This window comes from Manis javanica, chromosome 10 (genome assembly GCF_040802235.1).
Source record: "Manis javanica isolate MJ-LG chromosome 10, MJ_LKY, whole genome shotgun sequence".
Classification (NCBI taxonomy): Eukaryota; Metazoa; Chordata; class Mammalia; order Pholidota; family Manidae; genus Manis; species Manis javanica.
The window spans coordinates 34,616,271-34,638,987 of record NC_133165.1 but is presented as its reverse complement, the minus strand read 5'-3'; the positions used below and the strand labels follow the sequence as shown (position 1 = coordinate 34,638,987).

General features: G+C 48.1%; 1 protein-coding gene across 1 annotated transcript; it reads left to right on the top strand.

Annotated features, from left to right (window-relative positions):
- Positions 1–11,973: 11,973 nt before the first annotated feature.
- ZP3 (zona pellucida glycoprotein 3) lies at positions 11,974–20,759 on the top strand. Its single transcript, XM_017640435.3, has 8 exons — positions 11,974–12,613; positions 14,391–14,509; positions 16,933–17,036; positions 17,107–17,284; positions 17,384–17,501; positions 19,885–19,976; positions 20,083–20,219; positions 20,512–20,759. The coding sequence occupies exons 1-8, from the start codon at positions 12,317–12,319 to the stop codon at positions 20,727–20,729; spliced, it is 1,263 nt and encodes a 420-aa protein (XP_017495924.1). The 5' UTR covers positions 11,974–12,316; the 3' UTR covers positions 20,730–20,759.
- The last annotated feature ends 1,958 nt before the right edge of the window (positions 20,760–22,717 follow it).

Sequence of the window (22,717 nt, the reverse complement as noted above, 5' to 3'; positions counted from 1 at the left end):
CATCCTAAGCCCGCCGTAGTGGGGCTGGCAGAAGAAGATTGATGGGGCCCGGGGGCTTCTCGCCCGACCATTTCCATCACCAAACAGGAGCCCAGTGTTACTTTAACAGTAGACGGTCACCCCATCTCCTTCCTCCTAGATACAGGAGCCACCTCAGTCTTGTGAGAATACCGGGGCCCTACCACGCCAGCCATTACTCCTATAGTCAGAGTAGGAGGTAAACAGATTTTCCCATTAAACCCCCCACCCACCCTTTTATGCACAATCCAAGACAATCCCATACCTTTCTCCCAGTCCTTCCTGGTTATGCCCCAGTGTCCCATCCCTTTACTAGGACGAGACATCCTTTCCCTCCTCCACGTTTCCATAACTATATCCACTCCCACAGCCCCCAGTACTCCCTTTCTGATGGCCCTCATAGCCGACGACCCCCCTCTACCCAATGAAAGCTCCGGTTCTGCCCTCATACACCCTGTAAATCCCAAAGTTTGGGACATTACAAGCCCCTCCGTGGCCCTATGTCCCCCTGCCTCTATCAAATTATGTGACCCCTCTCAGTATATCTGTCAGGCCCAATACCCCCTAACCACTTCAGCCCTCATAGGCCTCCAACCCATCATTCAAGCACACCCACTCACTCCCCATTTAATACCCCCATATTAGCTGTTAAAAAAACCAACGGATCTTTCCGCCTTGTCCAAGACCTTCGCCTCATCAACATAGCCATTGTCCCTATCCATCCCTTAGTTCCAAATCCATACAGCCTCAGCATCCCACTTCTCAGTCCTAGATCTCAAGGACCCATTTTTCTATCCCTCTAGACCCCTGCTCCCAGGATTTTTTCATCTTCACCTGGACGGACCCATATACAAGACATTCTGAACAACTCACCTGGACAATTTTGCCACAAAGCTTCCAAGATAGTCCCCATATTTTTAGACAGGTCCTAGCTCAAGACCTCAAACAGTTTCATCATGATCACTCCAAGTCCACTTTATTATAATACATGGACAATCTTCTACTCTGCAGTCTCTCGTGGGAACAGTCTCAACCTGACACTGCCTCCCTACTTAACCTTCTAGCTTCCAGAAGTTACCAGGTATCCCCCATCAAAGCTCAAATCTCTTCCCCTCCTGTCACTTACCTCAGATTCCTTCTATCTCAACAAAGAAAGTCCATTACCTTAGACAGAAAATGGCTCCTCTCTGACCTGCCCATTTCCAAAACCAAGACGGAAATCCTTTCCTTTCTAGGCCCTTTCTAAGCCTGGCTTGATATTTTAAAACATAGATCCCTAACTTCTCCCTGCTCCCTGTTGGCAAGACCCCTATACGACCTCAGCAAGAGACCCCCCTAAAAAACCATTATCCTCCTCACCCCAACACTCCTTCATTAAGCTCTGTCAAGCCCTTGTGGAAGCCCCAGCTCTCCATCTTCCTGATTTGTCGAAGCCCTTCTCATTATACATTTATGAGAGGTCCAGTCAAGCTCTAGGAGTCCTAAGCCAATATTATGGCCCATCCTTTGCCCCAGTAGCTTATCTCTCCAAGCAATTAGACCCCACAGTTCAGGGATGGGCCCCCTGCCTACGAGCATTAGCCGCTAGACAGCTCTTGCAGAAAGAAGCTCATAAACTGACATTCAGAGCGCCCCTTACCATTCTGTCCCCACATCACCTAAAAGATCTCTTAACCTACAAAAGTTTACAGACTCTCCCTCCCTCCAGACTCCTGACCTTACTGTCCTCTTTCCTCCAAAATCCCGTTCACCCCCTTTGCCATCCATACCCGAATCATGACTTTTTCCTCCTTTACTGCTCTCTCGCTTTTTTTCCTCATTCCTATTGTCTTCCCCACCACCCCAGCCTCCTTTGTACGACGATTCAAAGTCAGACAGACTTACACACAGCATCAAACAAAAGTTACTGCCCTCATTGCCACACCAGACTACCCTCTGAAAAGCTGCTCTGAGCCTTTATACCTCCACTTTCCTCCCTCCACTGAAGTGTTCACTAGCAGCTACCCTTATTCTCCCTACCTCTGCTTCCTCTATGACCAAAAACAAGCCTATTGCAGGCGATGGCCAGACACCTACAGGAGATGTCCCTACTAGTCTTGCACCATTCACTACATAGGTAACTTCCAGTACCCACAGTATTACTCCTCCAACCGTTTCATGAAATATCCCAACGGCTCATTCTCCTTATCAATCCCAGATCCCTGGGACTCTCGATGGGCCGCCAGAGTCACAGCCTCAGTTTACTACGGGGGGTCCTCGACCCCCCACGGTACCCTTCATATCTCTCGAAAGTATGTTCCCTCTCATTCCCAGATCTCTCAAGTTGCATCAGATAGCAGACATTCCCAAAAAGTCATTACCCAAACTCTTGATAGTGCCTCTTCATCTTCGTATCCCCACCCCTCTTCCCATTTCTCCTACTCTTCATTACAGCTCATTCAGGACACCACCATCTTTCTGAACCACACCCTTAACAGTCAATTGTTTCTTGTGCGCATCGCTACAGCGCCCACTGCTGGCCGCCGTGCCCCTTAATATTTCCAACTACTCCTTCCATGCAGAAAGACAACCCCTCTGCCCCCTGGCAGACATACCCCTATGGAAACCAGAATACGCAAATAATCTCACCATCCACCACTGTGTAAGCCCAACTCCACCCCCTTCCAGCGCACTTCACTGCCTCTCTATCTACACCCCTACCTCCGGCTCTAAGACTTTTATGCAATCGGGACACTTCTTTTAGTGTAATAGCAGTCTTTTCAACTCACTGCCTCTCAACTCTGATACACCCTGCATTCTCGTCACCCTAATCCCACAGTTAACACTTTACAGCATGGCAGAATTCCTTGAGCTCCAACCTCCCTTGCCTTCGCGCACAAAAAGAGCTGCTTTCCTTCCCATCATGGTCAGTAGCTCTTTGATCACCTCAGCCATTGGGGCAGGGTTTTCGGGAGAAGCCTTGGGTCACTCTCTATAGGCAGTTAGAGATCTCAACGCCAAACTTGAGGGAGCCCTGACATCCACTGCCGATTCTCTAGCCTCTCTCCAAAGACAGGTCACTTCGCTAGCTAAAGTCACCCTTCAAAACTGGCGGGCCCTAGATCTGCTTACAGCCGAGAAGGGCGGCACCTGCGTCTTCCTCTGGGAAGAGTGCTGCTATTACATCAACGAATCTGGCATTGTAGAAACTGACATTACCAAACTCACCGACCTTGCCTCCAGTCTCCACTCTGCTTCCAATTCCAACCCATTCTCGTCAATACTAACAAACCCCTTCCTCACCTGGCTCTGGCCCATTGCAGGCCCCATAATAATCATTCTTCTCGCCTGTCTCTTCTTACCCTGTATAATAAAGTTCATCAAATCCCAAGTCGGAAAAATCTCTAATCAAGCTTTCAACCAGCTTTTACTCAGGAACTACCAGCTTCTGGCCACAGAAGATCCCTCACCCTCACGTGACCTCCTCACCACTCGCTGAGATGGACCCCTCTCTCCACTGGAAACTGTTCCTGGAAACAATAGCCACAGACGCCTGGGTCCTGACACCCATATCCTCTTGGCCAACCTATGGTTACAGGGAACCTTCATTGATTTCCAAACCTGAAGAAGTCCACATCTACTCGTCCTTACTGTGGGGAGTCCTATCAACCCTTTCCTCCCAATCCTCAAGCCCTCACTCCCTTCTCCGCCCCTGTTCAGCAGGAAGCAGCCAGAGAGAAAGCAACGTCCACAAACCCATAGAGGAGAAAGGGGGGAATGAAGGGTCCCCACCAGTAAGATGGCAAACTTCCGGCTTCTCTTCGGGGGTCCTCAGTTCCCGCTGGCGCCACCTGAAGCCCAATCACCTCTCGCCCCCCTCCCAATCCCAGCACCTAGCCGACAGCCACCAGCCCCGTAGAAGTGACACCTCAATCAATTCATGCCCCCTCCTATATAACCCAGCACCTTTCCCTAATAAAGCGGAACTCTCTGGTGAATTGCTGCTATGTGTCACTCCTTTCCTTTCATATAGTCCAGTCATATTCTGTGTATTCACATTGTTGTGCAATCAATCTCCAGATCTTTTTCATCTTGCAAAACTGAAACTCTACACCCATTAAACAACACCCAACTCTCTCCACCCTTGGCCCCTGGCAACCATCATTCTACTTTGTGTCTGTGACTGGACTTCCAGGGACCTCATACAAGTGCAATCATACAGTATTTGTCTTTTGTGGCTAGCTTATTTCATTCACCATAACGTCCTCAAGGTTCATCCATGTAGCAGGTGTCAGCGTTTCCTTCCTTTTTAAGGTTGAATAGTATATTTCACTGTATGAAGAGACCCCATTTATTTATCCACCAAAGTCATTCTCGTGTCTTCTTTTTCTTGCATCCTGCTGTCATCATCCATTCCATCAGCAAATCTTTTCAGCCCTACTTCAATGCATACCCAGCACCCAGCCTCTTCTTCCCTCCTCCATGTCTCTCTGATACGGTATATTTCTCAACCGGGGTGATTTTGCCCCCTAGAGGGCATTTGGCTACTTCTAAAAACATTTTTGGTTGTCAAAACAGGGTAAGATGCTGCAAAACATTCTATAAAACACAGGACAGGCTTTCACAACAAAGAATGATCCAGCCTAAAAATGCCAAAAGCGCCGGGGTCTGATATGCTCCACCATCATATCTCACATGGACTGGCAGTAGCTTCCTAACTGATCTCTTTTTTTTTTTTGAGAGGGCATCTCTCATATTTATTGATCAAATGGTTAACAACAATAAAATTCTGTATAGGGGACTCAATGCACAATCATTAATCAACCCCAAGCCTAATTCTCAACAGTCTCCAATCTTCTGAAGCATAATGAACAAGTTCTTACATTTTGAACAAGTTCTTATATAGTGAATAAGTTCTTACATGGTGAACAGTGCAAGGGCAGTCATATCACAGAAACTTTCGGTTTTGATCATGCATCATGAACTATAAACAAGTCAGATATGATTATTCGTTTGATTTTTATACTTGATTTATATGTGAATCCCACATTTCTCCCTTATTATTATTATTATTTTTAAATAAAATGCTGAAGTGGTAGGTAGATGCAAGATAAAGGTAGAAAACATAGTTAAGTGCTGTAAGAGGGCAAATGTAGATGATCAAGTGTGTGCCTATAGACTAAGTATTAATCCAAGCTAGACAAGGGCAACAAAACATCCACGGATGCAGAAGATTTCTCTCAAAACAGGGGGGTGAGGTTCTAAGCCTCACCTCTGTTGATCCCCAATTTCTCATCTGATGGCCCCTCTGCAACTGTGCCTGTCTTAGGTTGTTCCTTCCTTGAGGAATCTTACCCATTTCTGGCTAACCAGTCATCTTCCGGGGCCATACAGGGAGATGTAAAATTGGTAAGTGAGAGAGAAGCAATATTCTTTGAAAAGGTTAGCTTTTTACTTCTTTGCAGATTTATGCCCTGTGGCTTCTATGCCCAGCATTTGTCTTGAGGTATCTTTACCACTTGAAGAATTATGATACTCAGTAATTTTCGATATGAGGCACAAATTCTACTAAAGGGTTGTAATTAGGAAGGAAGAAGAAAAGCTATAGAAGTAGCAGACGAAAGAAAACATGGGAAGATTGATTATTTCTTTGACATTATCTTCTTGTCGAGTAACATAAGCATGTATAGGTTTTAACAAACTACTAATTAAATTGCATACACACATTAACATAATAGGAATATAGCTACATAACAAAAGCAGACCTACAATTACCAGCCATATCCAGTGAAACCAAGAAAACCAGTTAGGTACCCTAGGCATTTGTGAAAACATTATCAGTGATATGATGGATATTGTCTAACTGAATTTGAATAGTTTGAGAAAAATCAGACAAATTAAAACAACACATTACTGGGAACTGTTCACATCCCATATGTTCTTTTAACAGTAGATAGTCTATAGTCGCTTCCTAACTGATCCCTTAACTTGCATACTTGCCCGTCTAAATATATTCTCAGCACAGCGACAGGTGTCCTTTCTGAAAACAGATCACGTCCTATTACTCACCTGCTGTCATTCTTGAGGGGCTTGTCATCCCACAAGGCCTTTCACAAACTGGTCCCTGGCTACCTCTCTGAGCTCACCTCCTACCAGTCCCTCTCTCATTCATTCCTCTTCAGCTACACTGGCCTCTGAGCCATTTCCTGAACCAAGTCTGCTTCTGCCTCAGGGACTTTGTGCTTGCAATTCCTTTGGCCTGGAATTGCTCACAAGTCTCCAGGGTCACCTCCTCAGAATGTCATTTCCTGACCATCCTCTCCAAATCTGCAGGCTCCATCACTCTCCACCCTTCCTGGTCCTGTTGGAAAAGTTTGATGCTCCTGTAATCCCAGTACCACACCCCTGACTGTAGAAGGTGAGCAAGTGGCAGGTACCCTTAGGGGGAGGGAATATATTATGGGTAATAGGCCCCTTCCCTACTGGATAAATGTGTACATCAGGGATAAGGAATGAAAAGACCAAGTGTAAGGGATACAGACATGTCCATAAAAGATTGGTGAGAATGAACATAGGTTCAGAGACAGTATCTATGAAAAGTTTAAACACACATACCTCTGGACCCACAATCCACTTCTAAGAATTGATCCTGCAGAAATCCCCATGCAGACCTGCAAAGACAGAGGTATAAGGGAGTTCTAGTTCATAACAGCGAAAAAACTGCAACCTTTTAAATGTTCAGCAAGAGGACATTGGTCAGATAAACGGTGGTACATCATTTGTATATGGAATGAGGGGCCTTTTAGCATGAAAGATGTCCTCTACATCTCATTTTGTGAAAAAGCAAGTTACATAATACTGTGGAATATGAACCTCATTTTTAAGTGTATTTTTAAAATAAACCTTTTCTTTTGGGATCACTTTAGGTTTACAGAAAGTTGCCAGAATAGTACACAGAGTTCCTATATGTTCTCCACCTAATTTCCCTTTATGTTAACACAGATCTTATACAACCACAATACATTTGTCAAAATCAAGAAATTAGCATTGGCACATTAATATTAAACAAACTCCGGACTTTGTTGAATACTACCGGTTTTCCCATTAATGTCTTTTTTCTGTTCCAGGATACCACATTGCATTAAGTGTATTTTTATCTATCTATCTTTATCTATCTATCTATCTATCTATCTATCTATCTATCTATCTATCTATCTATCTACTTATTTATTTTGGTATCATTAATCTACAATTACATGATGAACATTATGTTTACTAGACTCCCCCCTTCACCAAGTCCCCCCCACCCCATTAGTCACTGTCCATCAGTGTAGTAAGATGCTGTAAAATCACTACTTGTCTTCTCTGTGTTGCACAGCCCTCCCCATGCCCCCCCCACATTATACATGCTAATCGTAATACCCCCTTTCTTCCCCTCCTCCCCTTATCCCTCCCTTCCCACCCATCCTCCCCAGTCCCTTTCCCTTTGGTAACTGTTAGTCCATTCTTGGGTTCTGTGCGTCTGCTGCTGTTTTGCTCCTTCAGTTTTTTCTTTGTTCTTGTACTCCACAGATGAGTGAAATCATTTGGTACTTGTCTTTCTCCGCCTGACTTATTTCACTGAGCATAATACCCTCTAGCTCATCCATGTTGTTGCAAATGGTAGGATTTGTTTTCTTCCTATGGCTAAATAATATTCCATTGTGTATATGTACCACATCTTCTTTATCCATTCATCTACTGATGGACACTTAGGTTGCTTCCATTTCTTGGCTATTGTAAATAGTGCTGTGATAAACGTAGGGGTGCATCTGTCTTTTTCAAACTGGGCTGCTGCTTTCTTAGGGTAAATTCCTAGAAGTGGATTTCCTGGGTCAAATGGTATTTCTATTTTGAGCTTTTTGAGGAACCTCCATACTGCTTTCCACAACGGTTGAACTAATTTACATTTCTCACCAGCAGTGTAGGAGGGTTCCCCTTTCTCCACAACCTCTCCAACATTTGTTGTTGTTTGTCTTTTCGATGATGGCGATCCTTACTGGTGTGAGGTGATATCTCATTGTGGTTTTAATTTGCATTTCTCTGATGACTAGTGATGTGGAGTGTCTTTTTATGTGTCTGTTGGCCATCTGAATTTTTTCTTTGGAGAACTGTCTATTCAGCTCCTCTGCCCATTTTTTAATTGGATTGTTCACTTTTTGTTTGTTGAGGTGTGTGAGCTCTTTATATATTTGGATGTCAACCCTTTATCGGATATGTCATTTATGAATATATTCTCCCATACTGTAGGATACCTTTTTGTTCTATTGATGGTGTCCTTTGCTTTACAGAAGCTTTTCAGCTTGATATAGTCCCACTTGTTCATTTTTGCTTTTGTTTCCCTTGCCCCATTACGTGTATTTTTAAATGATTATATATGCATATAAAAAAATGTCTGGAAGGATTCACCACAAACTATTAACAATGGTTGGAGGTGGGAGGGAATGGATTTCATTTTTACTTTAGACACGTCTTTATTTTTTAAGATAATTTTAACACCTGATAATAAAAAGCCAAAATGTTGTACAAACTATCCAGTTTCCTTAGCTGTAATCAAGGTCACATACTTGCTCAAGTGGGCTGTAAATTTTACATACCATTTGACATTTAATAATGAAATAGTGAAAAGTTTTCCACACACTCCAGAACCCCTATCCTTTTGTACCTCTAAATTTTCACCTCAACCACTACACAAATAAACTACACACAAATCTCAGCCGATGGAGCCCCTCCAGCTAAGGTCTGGCTACAGACTTAATGAAATGGTAGTAGAATAAACAGCAGTTGACTAAGTGTGTCTGGAAAATTGTAGCTGCTCCCAAATTTGTGACTATTCTTATCCTCTATCACATGCCAGCTATTTTGTCTTTCCAGGGTGACAGGTAGAAGGGGAAGTCCTAATTTTCTAAGCATCTACGGAATGTCTAACGTGAACTAGCTGGGGAGCTGGGGTATGTAAACTCTAACACTTGTGTTGGAGATATTTACCTGGGTGTATCTCCTCCCCTACCCTGACATTCATTGGGTATTATTAGCTCTACTGTAAAGCATCAGAGAGACAGTAAGCATTAGAGGCAACAGAACAGGAACTGGAGTATGATAGATCTGGTATGGAATCTTGGTTTGGATCCTCAGGCACAATTTCTGGGTGTGTGTTTGCTCATGTGTGAAGCAGGGTCAATGATGAATTCCTAGGTGGGTGTAAGGATTGGGATACTTAGCCCGGTCCTGGCATAGTGTGATTAAATGATAAATGGTCATTGTTATTACAGATATTTTTACCACTATTTATGAAAGTGCCCTAAAAAGACACCTTTCTTTAATGATCTGTGTTTTTATGGGATGAGGGAGTGGAGTCGTATTTAGTGAGCATCTTCTACCTCAATCTGGTCTAGGAGCTTCTATTTCCCTCTACAAGTTTTAAAGATTGTTCTTCCACATTCAGCTCTTTGTTTAGGCTTTATTTTTATATATGAAGTAGAAATCAAAATTTTTCCCCCATTTGGGTGACACACACACACATATATATACATACACACAAGTATATATACACATACATGTATACATACACATATGCATACTTTTTTCTAAACACTGAGCATCAGCCCCTCACAGTAGGGGGCATATGATGTCAGTTTATCCCACTAATGGGAGACTTATTCCACTAGTGGTTAGTTAACTTTGACCATGTGGCTAGTGGTATCTGCTGATTTATCCAGCTAAAGTAACCACTTACTCCTCTGTAATTAAAGAATCTTTAGGGAGAAACTTTGAAACTATGTATTCAAACATCCATCAGCTAGTTTCATTTTGTTCTTTTTACTATTTTTATTTGGTAAAATATACTTAACAGAAAATTTACCATTTCAACCATTTTTAAGTTCAGTGGCATTCAGTACATTCATACTGATGTGCATCCATCTCCAGAACTTTTTTCCCCAGCTTTATCAAGATATAATTGACAATGTGCAAATTCAAGATGTATACATGTTGATTTGATATGCATATATTGCAAAATAATTCCAACCTCAGTTAGCTAACATCTCCATCATGCCATCAACTAAGTTTTTAACATACACTGATAATTCTTGCCTGGATTTGTTACTACTGTGATTGCAAATGGTTATTTTCTAAATCTGTCATTCCTCCTAAGATTAATTACTTGACCTTCCACTGTAAGGAAGTTTCCCATTTATGAGATTTTATGCATGTATTTATCATCAGTATGGATGCTCATGGATTCTTATTTTATTCAATAGTCTGTATTGTTCTCATTCACTTTGATATACATTTTTCCCCAATTTGGTTCCTGTGGTCTTTCACATGTTCTCATCATTTTGTGAGTTTTGGGCACAAGATACTCCAGGTTCACCTTGTACTTTCTTGGCCTCAGTCCTGGAATCAGCCAATTCTCCAAGAATCCCTGAGTCCTGCTTTTAGAGAGGAATAGTGTTTAGAAACCAGTATCTGGGATCTAAGGAATTTTAAGGGAAATGCTATGGGATGGTGGCCACACCTTTGGCGCATTCTGGCCACCAGATGGCAGCACTTCTCAGAAAAATGCAAAAGACCCCGTATCTGGACAGGGTTGAGTGAGTAGGGGCTGGACAAGCCATCTTCACTGATGGGTTGTGTCTAGTCCTCTTTCCGGATTAGGGGAACACATGCTTACCACCACCTCATGTGCACAGACTCTCCCCTATCCTCACCTAGGCTCCCCACCCACTACACACCTCATCCCCACCCTCACCAATTTCTTCAATCTTTTTTTTCTGAAGCCTTCTAAACGGGTGTCGGGGTGGTTAACTTGAAGGCAGAGAGGGAGAGGGGACTGATACCAGGCTTTAGGGAGGCCCTGGTTTTTCATCCTCCGCTCAATTCGAAAACACAGGGGGTAACAAGCACGGAGAGGCCCCTCCCCCAGCGGGCCACCACTTGGAGGACACAGTTCACTGTCTCTCAGCGGCCTCAGGCCACAGCTGGTTCTCTCCCTTTAGGCCTAGCAGGCAGGAAACCCGGAGGGGAGGGTTTCCACTATTGTAGGCCTCCCAGGCAAGCTTGGAGCCTGAGCTCTAGGCTCTCACCTGCTTCTCTCTGCTGGCTGCCTCTACCCACTACCCCCAAATCAAAGAAGTTGTGGGGTTAATTTCTTCCCTCCACAAGTAAACTGGAGTATCAACACCACCCCCAACACACACACACACGCAGCAAAAAGAACCCACGGACAGATTAGGTAACTTAAATCTGTGGTTCACTTGCTTTGGAAGCAAGCATTTGCAAGTGAGTCTACACTACTGCCCCTAGGAGTTAAGTGCCATTCATTTTTGTAGTTTCCTCCTCTCTTGAAGGAGTCTCACACAGGCCTGGCAGAACAGACCACCAGTAAATGTTGACATGGCAGTCCTTCACCCTCTCCTGCCAGGACCGGGACAGTAGCCTCCTGACCCTTGTCTCTAGTCCTACCCCTTCCCAACCAGAGCTAGCCAGGTCACTCACCTCCTTCAGCACCCTTCTGTGGCTTCCCTTGCCTGCAGAGCAAAATTCAGCCTCTCAGCGGGGTACCTTCATGATCCTATTCCTTCCAACTCCCCAGCCCCCTGAACTGCCACTCTTGCCCTGCACCCCCATGACCTGAGACACCAGCAACTCTGAGCCCCTGAGTTTCACCCCCAAGCTCACCCAGTGCCCTCTCTACATATCTGTTTGTACAGCTGCCTCTGCCTGAGCGACCTCCCCTCTTATCTCCCCCAAAATTGGGCAGCAGCCAGGGAAATTCCCTGGCCTCCTGATGACACCGCCTCCTGTACTCCACTTGGAATGAGCTCCCTACCACCTCTGACAAAACACTCCTCACCCTTCAGTCAAGGCCTTTCTCCTGGTCTCCCCCATTGACCTGGGATGGCCCTCAGCTCCCTCACTGGGCTGTGAGGTTGGGTGGGCATAAGGAGGGGGTGAGAGATTATGATTGACCAGGTGCCAGCCCACACTTGTCAAACCTTAACATGAATACAGATCATATGGGGAGACAGTGGAAAACCAGGTTCTGACAAACCAGAAGATTGGCCTAGGGTGGGGCTGAGTTTGCAGCTCTATCAGGCTCCCAGGTGATGCCAATGCTGCTGGGCCAGGGGCCACTTCGAGCAGCTAGGGCCTAGTTGACTGGATTGGCTGGGGAAGGGAGGCAGGTGGGAGCCCAGGTGGGCATGGCCATCATCTAGGATATAAGAGGGCTGGTGGTGGTTACCTAGCAGTTACCAGTGGGAGTGACTTTGTGGGCACCATGATCCTGTGTCACAGGCTTTTTGTCTGCTTTCTGCTCTGGGGAGGTATGGAGCTATGCTACTCCCAGACCACCTGGAGGAGTGAGACCCCCAGTCCCAGGCCCTCTAAGGCGCCTGTGGTGGTGGAGTGCCTGGAGGCCCAGCTGGTGGTCACTGTGAACAAGGACCTTTTTGGCACTGGGAAGCTCGTCAGGCCTGCAGACCTCACCCTCGGCCCTGAGAACTGTGAGCCCCTGGACCAGGACAATGTGGTCAGGTTTGAGGTCGGATTGCATAAGTGTGGCAGCAGCATGCAGGTGAGGCTGGGGCCACAGGGCTGGTTTCAGTGGGGGGCATGGTGGGGGTGCTGCAGAGCCAGCTCCAGGTGGGTGAAGGCAGCTCCCTTTCCCTGGTTGGGGGGCAGGGAGGAGCAGCTAAGGCTGGGAGCTGGGCACTGGTGACATGGGGTGTGGAGGGGGGAAGGTCTCCCTCTAGCTGCTAAAATCGGGTAAGTAGGGCAGAGTCCACAGGTGGCAGTGTACTGTGGGTCAGACTGGGTACTCCACTTGATTCCTGAGGGTTTATGAAGCTCTCGAGAGCATCCAGGAGAGACGTGGCCCAGGTGTGGGGTATGTTAGGATAACCCTGTGGGTAGCCCAGCACTTGCTGGGGCCCCAGAAACTTGTTTGGAAGAGGTCAATGTTGACACCTCAGAAAGCCCAGAGGTAATCCAAAAACTTAAATTTTGGCCTAACTCTCTCATGTCTAATGGCTTGAAGCCTCAAATTAAAGGTGGCATTGAAGGAAGGGACAAAGGGTATTATCTCTTCTGTGTTGAAGACCTTAAGGCTCAAACCAGGCATCTGGGAGTCAGTCCCACATGGGAGGCTATGCGACAAGAGAGCTGAGTGACTCAGGCCACACCTCCTTCCGCAAGTCAGCAGTGGGGACACGGATATCAGTCTACAAGAATGGGCCTGCCAGCAAGGCAAGGAAGGACTGGGCAGGGTGCAGGATCCCTGGCTAGTCTGGGGTACCCTTGGTGCAGCCCCTGGAGCCTCCACCTGGAGCTGTGGCCTTAAGGGGAAGCCCCAGGGCTTGAGGTCTCCTGACCCTTGTTTCTCTGGTGAGAGGGGAGGCAGACCAGAGAGTCCTAGGAGTTACTAACAGAATTATTCTAGTCTAGCGACTCCCAAATCTTGGGCATTAGAATCACCTAGGGAAAATCCTATCTCCCATCCTAAATGAGAATGAAAGTGGGAACAGGTGTCAGTAATTTTCAGATCCCCAGGTGAGTCCAGTGTGGAGCACAGCCTGGTCCCTCCTCCTCCAGTGCGGGTTCCCAGCCTTGCCAGATGAGGATCACTTGGGGCCAGGGCTGGCTCCTGGGAATGCAGTCCCACAGGGCCCACACTTGACTTAGTGCTGGCTGTCCTGAATTCCTGACTTTTGAACAAGGGCCCCACATTTTCACTTTGTACTGGGTCCCACAAATTACAGAGATGGTCCACCTGGGGTGCTTGCTAGCAGAAAGCTAGGACTGTTCCTGAAGACCGAGTGGATCAGGTGGGGCCAGCAGCCACTTGGGCCCTAGCAGCCTCTGTGCAGCCTATCAAAAGCTGCACATTACCTGGGCTCTTCCAGCCTCGGGAAACCACTGAACCAGCTTCTCCTTCTGTGAAATGGGCTTGAGAATAGGTCAGAAGAGAGAGGACAACTCTAGTGTTAACTGTTGTGACAATGAGTTCAAGTTCCTGGAACTGCCTGGCTTTCTTGGCCCCATGCCCCTGAAAAAGGAAACCAAGTGTGAGAGTGGGGTGGTTGTGGTAGCCTGAGTTGCAGAGCCCATGCCCAGCGCCTCTGGTCACTGAGCACTGCTTGCTGCAGAGCTGATCCACACCCTCTGGTGGTGGTGTCCTTTTGGGGATAAAACACTGGCGAGGGTGGCACCTGTCAGGCTCTCCATAGGCCAACAGCCAGGTGGGCTTTGAGTCCAGAGTCTGTGTTTTCTCTACCCTCCCCCTTCAACCAGCATGGGTTGGGCACACCTAGGACAGGTGATGCTTGTAGGGTTAACCCACCCCTTTCCTTCAGGTGACCGATGATGCCCTGGTGTACAGCACATTCCTGCTCCACAAGCCCCACCCTGAGAGGAACCTGTCCATCCTGAGGACTAACCTCGCCAAGATTCCCATCAAGTGCCACTACCCCAGGTTAGCGTGGGTCAAGGTAGAGTTTCCCAGAGCAAGACCCTGGGAGGGGCCTGAGACAGTCTGGGCAGAGCCCTCTGCTCCCCAAAGGGGAGGGCATGTCACCAGTAGGGGCTGGAGCCCAGGGTCTCATCAAAAGTTGGGAAGGTGAGAGCGACAGACAGGTTCTCAGAGCCCAATAGGCCCAGTAAAAGCATTCAGGCTTACCTGAGCCCATGCCCCTCCTGAGAGTCCTGCAGAATGCATGAGGCCTGCTGTTCAGCCTGGAAGGTCACCGGTAGCTGATATAGCAGGTGGATGGCAGTTGGTGAGAGGGTCTGGGACACGGGGCTGAGATGTAGCAGCAGGGGCTTAGGGCCCAGCTGAGCACTGAGGAGCTTGGGCCTGACCACGTGGAGTGGCAGGCGTAGGAGCCAAGGGCAGAAAGCCCAGCTGCTCTCTTATTGGTCAGAGGCCAAAGCCTTCCTGGGACCACAGCCGTTTCTCACTTCAGAACCCCTGCCTGGGACTGACCTGAGAACGTTGGTGATATTTTCCAGAGGGCCCCTGGAACATATCATTAGAATTTCTTCTCCTTGTGCCGTCCAGCAGCATGAGGGTTGGACAGGAGGCAGGCTGGGACTGATAGTTCACTCAAGCTCTTTATTACAGCATAAGCAAGCAAGCTCTAATCTATCTCTAACCTCACTCTGAGAGGACGCCCCACGTTGGGCGCCAGATGTAACGTGCTGCTCATCTTCTTTAGGTGAAAGGAGAGAACAAAGAACACAGACAACACAGACAGACAATGGCTGCAGCCCCGATGTGGTGCAGCACCTTTTTTATACTGCCTTTCTCGGACCTCAGCCAAGTGCTATACTCATCTTTCCCTTCTCGGGGAGGTGGGGGGCAGGCCAGAAGCAGGGGAGGTGTTTTCACACATTCTCAAGGTCACCCTATTTTCAGAGTGAGGAGTCTTGGCTTGTCTTTGAGGACAAGATATGTTTTTGTGGGCAGATAACTTCCAAGGACTGTACCGGTTGCTCTCAAGCTTGTGCTTTCCTATGCTGTGTTCAGACATGGAAGATGCTTTCCCATTCTGCCTGCAAACATGTGAGAAGACAAAGGCCGTCCCCAACATCTCCCCCTTTTTTTCTTTAGTAAAACAACCAGCCTAACCCAGACTGGGTCAAGGTATGTGCCTGTCTTAGGTTGTATGGTTGAAGTAAATCCTTACCTGTCATGGGGCTATAGTCCTCTGTCAACCACTCCCTGTCTTAGGTTGGTATTTACAATTCAACCATATCTTACCCGTCATTGGCTACCATACTTGACTTTAGAACTTATGATTTACAAGTGGGGGGGCCGTCTGCAATTTCAAATGATGCAGGTCTCTTAAGGCTTGTTGGATGAGTTTCCACATGCTGCGAAGGACACAAGGCCCTAGTAACAGCAATAGAAGACATAAAATGCTTAGGGTTAAGAGAGGTGTGACTGTGCCAGAGACTATTCAGGGGTTCTTTGAACATGTATTATCTGATTTAATATATCAGATGTGGTTTTGGCTGCAAATATGATTTAAATGGTTCTGTGGTGACCGGGGGTATAACTCCCCCCCCCCTTTTTTTTTTCTAATTGAGCTTTAAGGGTGCCATGGGCACATTCTACAATGCTTTGGCCTTGTGGATTATATGGTATCTCAGTTTTGGGTGAAATATGCATTACATGGCTGAGATCGAACATGTCGAAAGACAGACATAACTTGAATATATATATATAGGTTTTAACAAACTACTAGTTAAATTGCATACACACATTAACAGTTGGCTCACTGGGCCTGTCAGCTGTGCACCTTGCAGGGTGGCTGCCCCTAGCTACAGTGCTTTATCCTGGCCCCAGGGACCTGAGCTCTGGCCTCATAGCAGCACCACTCTAGGAGCAGTTTCTTCCACATGGCCCTGGGGGATCAGCAGTGCAGACACCTGGGGGTGCCTGGCTGCTTCCAAGGACCTTCCTGTTCCAGTATAGGCCTGGGCTGTCTCAGTGGCTCCTGGAGAACCAGAGGCCTATCCGCACTTACCTCCAGAGGCCTGCATTTGCTAGGACTCTCAAGAACCCTGAGGGGTGCAGAGGGGCTGCACCCTCAGGCCCCAAGCCTGAGCCCCCAGGAATAACCTTGATAAGGAGCAGATGGGGATCTAGAAACCAAACTCTTAATTCAGGTGTATTGTCTCATGCTGCAGCCTGGAGGTCTGTCACAGCTGATGGGGTGGGGCCTGCTCACAGGTGTGGGGGCTAGCAGCGCTGGGGGCAGGCTCAGGCTTCAGGGGCCTGTCAGCCGTCAGGGACTAGCAGCTGCCTAGGGCCACAGCTGAGGACTCTGCCCACTCTGGAGCCAGATGCAGTGAGCCCCAGGCTGGTGTGAGCAGCTGCTGCTCTTCTCCCAGGCAGGGCAATGTGAGCAGCCAGGCCATCCTGCCCACCTGGGTACCCTTCAAGAGCACAGTGTTCTCGGAGGAGAAGCTGGTTTTCTCTCTACGCCTGATGGATGGTGAGCAAAGAGGGCTGGTGGGGGGCTGGTGGAGAGTTCTAGCTGTTTCTGATCACTGTATGCCTTTCAGAGAACTGGGTTGCTGAGAAGAGGTCCCCCACCTTTCAGCTGGGAGATACAGCCCACCTGCAGGCCGAAGTCCACACTGGCAGCCATGTGCCACTGCGACTATTCGTGGACCACTGTGTGGCCACACTGACACCAGACCGTAACACTTCCCCTTATCACAGCATTGTGGACTTCCACGGGTGAGGGCTGCCCTGCCTTTCCAGGCAATCCTTGTAACAACATGAACTTTGCCACCTTCCCTGGCCTCTAACTCCATTCTTCACTTGTTCTATTCAAAGTTGTCTTGTGGATGGTCTCTCTGATGCTTCTTCTGCCTTCAAAGCCCCCAGACCCCGGCCAGAGACTCTCCAGTTCACAGTAGATGTGTTCCATTTTGCAAATGACTCCAGAAACACGGTAATAGCTTTTTTAATGGCTTGGTATCAGACGAAACTGCAGGCTTGGGCAGAGAAGGCTTACTGTCTGCTGCTGTCACTCACTAGCTGTCCCCTTAAGCAACAACTCGATAGCTTGCCCCTGTCTCAAACGCCACCAACTTATCAAGTAGATAAAGCCATGGGCTCTAGTGAGATCTTCAAGGAGAAGGCAGGATCAACACAGACCCTTAGGAGATAAGTAGAAAACCTGTGAAGGATGGAGAGAGAACCAGGGGTCCTAGAAATAGAACCAACTAGAAGAATAGGAACCCAGGAGACTTAGCCAATGTCTCAAAGATGACCAACAGCCACAACTTTTGGTGACCAGGTCATTCATCTTGTCCCTGCCAGGGGTAGCAGAGCCAGAAGCCGATGTTGGGTTGAGTAAAGGAGTTGATAAAAGTGAGTGTTGGCCTTCCTGGAGGTTTCTAGAAGGGTAAGGAAAGTGTGTATGAACTTCATTTCACATAGGGTAGCCTCTCAAACTTGACTGTAGGCTAGACTGGTGATTCCTTATGATGCTGATGCACTCAGATTTCCTGTTGATATAGACTGTGGGCCCCACCCCCAGGGTTTGGTTCTGTAGGTCCAGAGTGGAGCCTAGAATCTGCATTTCTCACAAGCCTCCAGGTACTGTTGGTGTTGCTGCTCTGGGGGCCACCCCCTGAACTCCTAAGCTAAAAACCCCAACTTGAAGCTAAGGGCGGTAGAGGGGGAGGGAGCTAGGGTATAGACCACTCCTGGTGGTGGAGGCCTGGGCAGGTGGGGCAGGAAGCATAGGTAGAAAGACTGGCTTCTAGCCAGAAAAGACTGGTTAAATCTTACAACTAAAAATCAAGCAGCTTCTAAAGAAGTTTCCCAGCACAGGAGTGGGGATGTGAAGTTTGGAATAGCTGGTCAGGAAGGAGAAGTGACTAAAGAAGGGATTTTTCAACTCTGGCTCTTAGTCACCTGGAAAAGCCATAAAAATATTGATACTTGCATATAATCCTATATTTTCACTTAATTGGGGTGAGGCCTGACATCACTTTTTCCCAACATTTTATTAGTCTTCATGTAAAACTGAATTTTTATAGCAACCACCTATGTACCTACAACCTAGGTTCTCCCCCTAATATCATATTCCACCACCCATCCACTAGTCTATCTTGTTTTACTTGGCAATTAATCAGAAGCTTTAAGCTTCTAGGTGACTAATAAGCAGCTAGGTTTGCAAAACACTGACCCAGAGCCTCCTAGGGTAGGATGGCATTAAAGGGTGAGCAGTGTGAATTTTTAGGAGAGTCCATTGATGTTACCTCACTTTGACCAATCGTTCTGTTCAGAGAACAGTAGTTTGATACAGATGGGTAGACAGCTCTAATCCATGTCCCTCCTGCTACCTGTCCTAAAGCTTCTGATGGCCGGTCCCAGGTTGAATGGGGCTGGAAATGAGGAAGACAGAGAAAGGGTCCTGATCCCTGGACCCTCTAGGTCTTAGGGCAGAGGATCCCAGTTAGGGTAGGGAGTTGATGTTGATATTAGGCAGTCCAGTGGGAAGGAATAAGGGGATAAGGTCTCACAGGGATGGTGGTCATCAGCATGAGTGAAACCTGAGTTGGCATCTGTATCTCCAGGGACTTGGGTGGGGGATGGATAACAGAGACCAGAGGACATGCAGATCAATGGAAGGTAGCCTCAGTTCTGGGAGGGTTCTCCCTCAAAGGGAGGGGTTGGCTAGGTTGACCATGGCCATGGCACAAAGGAGAAGGAAACTCTTAATCCAGAGCTACTAAAACCACCCTGGGATGTAGGCCCCAGTTAGCATCAGAAAAATGTATGGGGAAGCTGAGGATAAAAGTGGTTCCCTTCCTAAAACCAGGGATTCTAAAGGACACAGAAGCCCTTCTCTGGTGGGGCAGACAGAAGGAAGGAGGCCAGAGGAGCTTCCTGGCTTGTTCAAGTTTCTGAAATGTCCTCCCTGCTGGTACTCAACCACTAGGTGGTGGACAAGGTTTGTCGCTCTGCAGAGGGAAGGTGGTAGAACTTCAAGGCCTTGCAGTGTTGGGAGCACTCCCTAGAGTCAGAGGGTCACTTCTGGCAGGGGATGCCTCTGCCAAGAGGACCAGGGCAGACCTGAGCCCTGGGTTTGTCAAAATCCTCCCTTCTACAGGGGGCAGGATGCTAAGTGACTGGACAAGTTTGAGAAAGACTGGGCGATAATGTGTTCCAATCCAAGTTTTAAGCAAGTCAACCTGTGACCCTCTATTGTCCCAATCTCTAAAATGGGGCATCCCCAAAGGGTTAAGGTTATGTAAGAAATGGTGTGTGAAAATCACTGGCACAGCCAAGAACTCTACATGGTAATCTGCTCTTACTTCCAGGTATATATCACCTGCCATCTGAAGGTCACTCCGGCTGATCGAGTCCCGGACCAACTAAACAAAGCCTGTTCCTTCAGCAAGTCCTCCAACAGGTGAGCGACCAGATGGGGCCCTGGTGTCCACTCGGTCTCCAATGTGCATGTTATCAGTGCCTTCTGCGGGCAACATGGCCATCTGATGCTCTTGTGTCTCTCTCAGCTGGTCCCCTGTGGAAGGCACTGCTGACATCTGTCAATGCTGTCACAAGGGGAGCTGTGGCATTCCAGGCCATACCAGGAGTCTGTCCCCACTAGTGAGAAAGTGGCACAAGCCTGCTACCCGCAGTCGTAGGCATGGTAGGTCTTAACTGCTGTCACTTCTGGGGGACACTCTTCCTTCATCCCCTAGTTTAGGCTACTTGCTCCTAGGGGAATGCAGTTTTGGGCTAAGTGGGAGTTTCTAAGCACCCCTCTGGGTGTCAGCCAGGGTAGCTCTACTGTCGTGGGGGGTTCTGAATAGATGTAATCAGAAGTATGGGGGATAATGCAGCTGTTAGCACAAAACCTAGTTCAGCCCCTGGATGCAGAGCAAAACCCCTAATCTGATCCCTGGTTAGGGACTAAAGTGACCCTGGGTGTCTTTTTTCAGTGACAGAAGAAGCATATGTCACCATGGGGCCGCTGATCTTCCTGGGCCAGGCTGGTGACCAGAGCATGGGAAGCTCGGTCTCATCTGTCACTTCTGTGATGCTAGGCTTGGGCCTGGTCACAGGGGTCACCCTGACTCTGGCTACTGTTGTCCTGGCTCTTGCCAGGAGGCAGCGCACTGCTTCCCACTCCCCAATGTACCCTGTGTCTGCTTCCTAATAAAGTGACTTCCTGCATGAAGCACAGTGACTACAGATTCAGGTGATTTGGGGATGGAGGGTGCACAGCAGGGCCATGGGCTCCAGTAGCACCAGCCTGCAAGTAGTGTTGCCTCTAGTGAGTTGGCTTGTTCCCACAGTGAGAGGCCAGGCCGATTCATGAAGGAAAGACTGCATTTTCCTGGCTTTGGGCGATGTGTCTTCCCATGGGCCATGGCTCCTCTTCCTGGGGCAGCTGTAAACCCATGTCTCCAGGGAAGCCAAGATGCAAGTTGCTGGGGACAACGGGGGGTGGGCCCTGCCAGCGCCACTTCTGGGCTAGCAAAGGGTCTTGTGCATCTGGGCCCCTGGATCTAGTTCAGTGGTAGGGCATGCTTCCAGTCCTTTGCCCCAGGGGCAGCAGGCTAGAGGCATGAAGGTCAGAGAGGACAGGGTGCAGGGCAGTGGTCGGCTGGGGCTCTAAGCCCCTGCAGAGGAGTGTGAGAGAGCGTGCCGTGGCCAAGTCACTAGCTCCATGGTGGGTGCCTCCAGAGGGCTGGGACCTGCTCTGGGCTTCCTGATACTCAGTGGAGCTGCCTCCTGCCTCCCCAACACAGGCTGTCTTCCTGCCACAGCTCCTGGGAGTGCCCAGCAAGGGCATGGCACTTCGGGGATCCCCAAGGAGCTGTGGCCCCCTCTCCAGGAGAGGTGGTTATGTTCCCTCTGCTGTGAGCCTCACAGTGGGCTGACCCTCTGCTGGCTCCTGCCTCACTCCAGACCTGACTCATTCTCAGGGAAGGCTGCCCTCATGTGGAATGCCAGCTTTGCCAGCTACCTGCTGTGAGCCTCAGGGTCCTTGTGGGCACAATGGAGTTGGTGCCTGCTGGGCAGGGTTGAGTATAAATTGACTTAAATACTACATCTAGAGTGGCTCCATCTCTTTGACCTGTGGGTGGGGGGTCTGGCTGAGGGCAGGGCTCACAAGTGTTGAAGGGTACCGTAGAGTACCTTCAGAGAAAGGGTTTATGATTCTGGGTCTACTGAGAACAAGAAGCCCCTTGATATATGTTGTTGCCACTCCAGGTGTGTTCAGCAAACACTGTTGGTATCACCCAGGGATTTGAAAGGCACCCACCCCAGACCTAAGAATCAGTATCTTAACAATCTCCAGATGATTTCTGTGTGTTAAAGTACACTGGACCAGGGGTTTGCATCAAGAAGGAATCATGCTCTCCAAGCAAGGTCATGAAGTGTTGCCTAAGGGAGTAAGGATGGGGGTACAGGAGGTGGGCTTCCTGGAGGTGGTGATCCCAGAGCAAATCCTAAAAGAACTAGCGGGCTTTGATGTCCAGTAAAAGGGGCAGGGGGTGGAGAGGGAGGCCTCACAAGGCCAGTGATAATATGCAAAGGAGTTCTGAGTGCATGAATGGACCATCCCTATCAAGAAGACCAACAGAGCAGCAGAGAACATGGCCTGGAGGCTGAGGGAAAGCCAGCCTGGCTTCCTGCCTCGGCTGCCTTGCCAGGTCACCTCATCTGTAAGATGGGACCAACAGGACAGTCTGGGCACTGAGGTGAGTGCTCAGTGGGGTCCTGGGTCATGTAGCAGGGCTGTGGGGCCCAGCTTGAAGTGGGGCAAGGACAGGACAAGCAACATAATGAATATTTCCTGCCTTTGATGAAAAATGCTAAGATACAAATAGTATAGTAAGAACAGGAGGGATTTCATCTTAAGGCTCAGATTCCATTTTAAAAACCAGGGAGTTTGGAGGTAAGATTCCTAACAGATCCTTTGGTAATCATACAATAACCTATCTGAAGGCAGGACAAGCAGTCCTGCTATGTTCCCACTGCTTGAGGGAAACCACTGTCTTGGGGAAGAACAGGATCAATAAATTCCTTGTGTTAAGTTTCTTACAAAATTATCTAGAAGACTATTGATGGTGACATGTCTCTCACAAGAGAGATATGAGACTACATGTCAGGCTTACACACTGGTCCCCCGCTGCC